The sequence below is a fragment of the Neltuma alba genome, unplaced genomic scaffold (assembly GCF_004799145.2).
Source record: "Neltuma alba isolate B1F8T4 unplaced genomic scaffold, ASM479914v2 tig00011259_pilon, whole genome shotgun sequence".
Classification (NCBI taxonomy): Eukaryota; Viridiplantae; Streptophyta; class Magnoliopsida; order Fabales; family Fabaceae; genus Neltuma; species Neltuma alba.
The window spans coordinates 316,650-321,890 of record NW_021635972.1 but is presented as its reverse complement, the minus strand read 5'-3'; the positions used below and the strand labels follow the sequence as shown (position 1 = coordinate 321,890).

General features: G+C 35.7%; 1 protein-coding gene across 1 annotated transcript; it reads left to right on the top strand.

Annotated features, from left to right (window-relative positions):
- The first annotated feature begins 1,532 nt into the window (after positions 1 to 1,532).
- On the top strand, positions 1,533 to 5,241 carry LOC114763161 (protein DETOXIFICATION 53-like). The gene is made up of 2 exons (XM_028952769.1): positions 1,533 to 1,763; positions 3,799 to 5,241. Exons 1-2 carry the CDS (start codon positions 1,533 to 1,535, stop codon positions 5,239 to 5,241), a joined length of 1,674 nt encoding a protein of 557 aa, XP_028808602.1.

Genomic DNA, 5,241 nt, shown 5'->3' with positions numbered 1-5,241 from the left:
TTTCTGGGAATTTTGGCTGCCATTGAAAAGTTATATTGATGGCATTTATTCACAAGCATTTTCTAAGAACTCGTACGTCAACCCCACTTTGAGAATAATAAAGGAGGAGCTCCCAAGCTTTATAATTATAAATCTCAAGTCAAATATAATGAATGTCCTTATGATCTGTGGATCCTGAATTGACATTATATTCGATCGGTAATCCCTTTTCCCAATTATAATAATATATTAATTATAATCATTATTAATATGTCATGCCGAACTGTTCTATCTCTGTCTCTGGATCACATTTCAAGATGATATTCAAATCTTCAGCTCTGTTCAAGTTTTTGCCATGGCAGATCTTTAATCGGATTTGATTCATTTAAGGTTTTATTTGCTAATCAAATGAATTTAATTAGTTCATTTGATAATCTTTTACTAATTACCTTGCACGCGGTTGGAGTCCAAAAGATGGTACTTTAAACGTTAAATTTCTAATCCTAAAAAATTAAAGAAAATCAACATATTATTTTGTGTCCACACATATATATACACAAACAAGTGGCTAAAGAGCTATATAGTATATACATTGTTGTATTTCTAAAGAACTAAAGTGATATCTAACATGTCATTTAAAAATTTGAACGAGAATCATCATTTTCTAATTTCCACACAAATTTTTGTAAATAATTTAACAAGATATAACAAATTTAAGATTATAATTTATATATACATATATATATATATCATATTGAATGATGTTGCCTGTTGAGGAGAAAGAAAGACGATAATAAATCTCATCTGTTTGAGTTGAGCTCATAGTGGTGTAATCTTTCTCCAATTAATTGTATATTGAAAATATTATGGTGTAATGTATGAGAAAGCTACTTTACTTGACAATACTTAAATCTAATCCGAAAATACTGAATACCAATTAATTATATTAATTAAAAATCTATATGGGTGGAGAGGATTTTAAATTTTAACTAATTAAAAACTATTTTATAATAAAAAATTATGGAACAAAAAAGTATAAAGGAAGGAGAGGGTGATAGGTATAATAATATCAGAAAAGTGAATAAAATAATGAGCACAAGCATAAATTAAATACAAAGGTTGAAGGGTGTGTGTGTGAGTGTGTGTGCTGCTTCTTCAACTGTTTCCAAAGCACCACACCCCTCTCTGCCTCCTCTTCTGTTTCCTTCTCTGCCTTTATGCAGCCATATCTCTCCTCCAATGCCATGGCCGAGAATATTTTCTAGCACAAACCCAACAGTCCGTACACTTCTTTCTTAGGACTTTGTAATCTTCTATTTCTCCAAGGTTTGCTCTCACTCACTTTTCATGCTACATATGTGCGTGCGTGTGTTTGTGTGTACATATATCAGAAAAAACCCAAGTTGTTACGCAGACACAACTCTCTCTCTCTCTCTCACACACACACACAAAAGCACCATTTGAGAGTAAAATTCTTCATCGTTTTCAAGGATGTTTGTTGGTACTGTGTTTCTGTTTACTTATAGTTATATATCTACGACTTGTGGATAAACATGTGCACTGGGAATGCTGAATCTCGAGGAATCCTAAATGGTGGTGAGGCTGTGATTTCGAAAGGGGAGAGAATGAGAGACAGAGATGACGACGACGACGATAATAATAACACCACCACAAGTGAAGCCACTAATAATACTTCTTCTGGTTTTAGCAGCAGAAGCTGGAGATTCATTCATGGCCTTCTTCGCCATCTCACTGCTCAACTTCCCTCCCTTCCTCTCTCTGAGGTTCGTCTCTCTCTCTCTCTCTCTCTCTCTCTCTCTCTCTCTGGATTCCTTCTTCTCTGGGTTCCTTTGATTTTCTCTTTGGGGATTCTTTCTGGCTTGCTTTTGGAAACCTCATAAATGTTGATGGCATGATGTGAGCTCGTGGTTTATAAAAGGAAGTTGATGAGAAAATATCCATATTTAGCATTTTGATAGTGATTGTGTTTGATCTTGTTGTATTCGTAGCAAGATTATTGATTATTAATTTTCACGTGGGGAATATAACCAATAATAACGTGATTTGCAAAATTAATTGTTGAAAGAAGATGGTTTTGGTAAAGTTGATATTTGTTTTTCTTTTTGGTTTGTGCGTTTTTTATGGTTATTCTTGTTAGAACTACGTGGGGACTAGCCAATAATTAGGTTCCCTTGCCTATTTCGGTTTTGTCGTTATTGTATCTTATTAGCTTGTTTCTTAAATATAAAATCTTGTTTGTACTCTATAAATAAAATCTTATAATTAGAACTAGAGGTAGTATTATTTTTTGAACAAAGTTTTCCATTATATTTTTATTATCTTTATTTGATAGAACATATTATTTTTATGCGTAAAAATTAAAAACTTATATTTCTATTTACATTAATCACTTCCCTCCTCCCACCATCATTCGGCGGGTTAAAATTATAAAGATATTGTCACTTAGCACTAGCTCAAGTGATAAGAGAGTGATGGGGTAAGAGTAGAGATCGAATTAAATCCCTATATATATATATATATATATATATATCAAAGTTATACCTTAAAAACATTATTTTAAATTTTTTAAAAACAAATTTCAGAACGTACTACTTCCTTTGAATTCAGATTAAATAAGTCTAAATTTGAATTTCTTAAAAAATCAAAAAGTAAAAACGCCAACAATTATCAAGAGATAGCGTATGTTTTATTTTCTAGATTCTGTATAGCGAATGAGTAGTCATGGTTTTGAATAATAATAATAATAAGACATTGGTATCTTTTGACTATATTCGTCCACGGTGTCTGTCTCACAAGAAACACTCAAAAATTTCTTTAATTAGTGATTGCATGATGGTGCTTTGAAGACTTTGTGGGGTAATTTATAATTTGAATGGATATTTCTTGAACTGCAAAATGATCCGTCAATGAATTGAACTAATGTTAAAATTATTTGAATTAATTGAATATTTATATATTTAAACATGAACTTGTACAGTGAGTGGTTTGATCCATGAAAATGAACAGTGACAGTTGTGTTCGTTAATAACAAATGACTACACGTACGACAAACAAGCCCCATGTTCTAGCAACCTAATCTTATCCTCCTCACATATTCTTGATTTCACTCCAATCACGGAAACAATAACAAGTTAGTTACCACACATTAATTAAATTTAATAGTATTATGGTAATTCTAAGATACAGCACAAAACACAACTAGTTGACACAGTATCCAAACTATTTCACTTTATTTAACTCAACATGTTTCGTTGGGCTTGAGCATATGAGGGCAAGCCAATGTTGAAGACAGAATCTGGTTGAAGCCCATGTTAAAGTGTAGAATTAGTACGGCAAAAGCCCAACGTCTCAGCTTTATGAAGTTACAGGACATAAGGTAGCAGGCTTGAAAGGTCAAGTTATACGAATCCGGTTGAGAAGTGAAATTTGTTCGGATCAACTGGTAAAAGTCACTTTGATCTAACTAAAATTATGACAAAAGTCAATTAATAGGATGTGATTTATCTTTGGATCAGTTTTGATTAAAAAAAATCAATTTAACATAAGTTTGTTTGAATGATATATTGAAAAATCAATTTTAAAATATTCAAATACAAAAATAGTCAAAATCCAAGCAAGAAAAAATTGCTTTAATTTCAAATGGGCAAAAAAGTCAGTTGCCCCCGGAGTCATGTCAAATATTTTTTTTCCTTTCATCTAACTATGTTTTTCTTGCCCCACCTAAGTTTTTTAAACTTGCTAATATTATTGCAAACATGTAGTAAGTTGACTAAAGTTAATTTGCATGCATGGGCGCAGGTGAAAGAAGAGTCACGGTCACTGGCCAAGGTTGCACTGCCCCTCATAGCGACAAGCATTCTGATATACTCTCGTTCTGTCGTCTCTATGCTCTTCTTGGGTCGCCAAGGCAAAGTCGAACTAGCCGGCGGATCACTTGCCATAGGCTTCTCCAACATCACTGGCATCTCAGTCCTCAAAGGCCTCACCATGGGAATGGACCCTATTTGTTGCCAAGCTTTTGGAGCCAAAAGATGGTCCGTTCTTAGCCAAACCTTCCACAAAATGGTCTGTCTTCTCCTCCTTGTTTCCCTCCCCATCATCATCCTATGGCTTAACATGACCTCTGTACTTCAATGGCTTGGTCAAGACCTTGAAGTCACCAAAGTCGCTCAAGTTTACTTGCTTTTCTCTATCCCTGAACTGCTTGCTCAAACTCATTTGTTCCCTTTAAGGTCTTTTCTTAGGACACAAGGCCTGACCACTGCTTTAACAATAGCTGCGTCTTGTGCTGCTGTTTTGCACATTCCTGTGAATTACTTTCTGACTATGCATTTGAAGCTGGGAGTGAAAGGGATTGCTTTGGCCACTGGTTTGAACTCCATCAACATGAACTTGGGCCTTGTGATTTACCTTCTCGTCTCCAAGAAACCTCTGAAGCCATGGCAAAAGCATGGATCATCAGGAGAGAACAAGTTCTTCCTCGCAGCCTTCCAAGGGTGGGGCCCACTGCTGAGCCTTGCGTTACCCAGTTGTATGTCAGTGTGCTTAGAATGGTGGTGGTATGAGATAATGTTGTTTCTTTGTGGCCTCCTAAGTGACCCTCAAATCACAGTGGCCACAATGGGAATCCTTATACAAACCACTGGTTTCCTCTATATCTTCCCATTTTCTCTAAGTTCTGCTTTAACAACAAGAGTTGGTCATTCCTTAGGTGCAGGCCAAGCCTCACGGGCACAATGCACTGCAATTCTAGGGCTTTCTTTAGCTTTCATATTTGGGGTGATGGCCTTCTTCTTCACTTTGTCTGTGAGGAAAGTGTGGGCCAGAATGTTCACAAATGAGATACAAATCATAGATATGGTGACAAGAGTGTTGCCAATTCTTGGCTTATGTGAGATTGGGAATTGGCCTCAAACAGCTTCATGGGGGATCTTATCTGGGACGGCACGTCCTAACATAGGAGCAAGAATAAACTTGTGCGCTTTTTATGTGGTCGGATTGCCTGTCTCCTTAGTTGCTACTTTTGTTTACAAATTTGAAATGTTGGGGTTGTGGAGTGGGATGTTAGCAGCACAGATTTCGTGTTTTAGTATGATGGTTTACACGGTGTGTCGAACAGATTGGAGTGAACAATGTAAAAGAGCACAAGCCATGGCCATGAAAACCAGAGAGGGAGAGGAGAAGGAGGAAGAGGAAGATCAGAAGGATGAGGAAACTGGGCTGCTTAATTCTGATTTGTGA

Bases quoted from the DNA above. Each gene is read 5' to 3' on its own strand.
- LOC114763161 (XM_028952769.1), top strand. From the start codon at position 1,533: ATGTGCACTGGGAATGCTGAATCTCGAGGAATCCTAAATGGTGGTGAG. The intron at 1,764-3,798 runs GTTCGTCTCTCT...GCATGGGCGCAG, and splicing joins CCTCCCTTCCTCTCTCTGAG to GTGAAAGAAGAGTCACGGTC.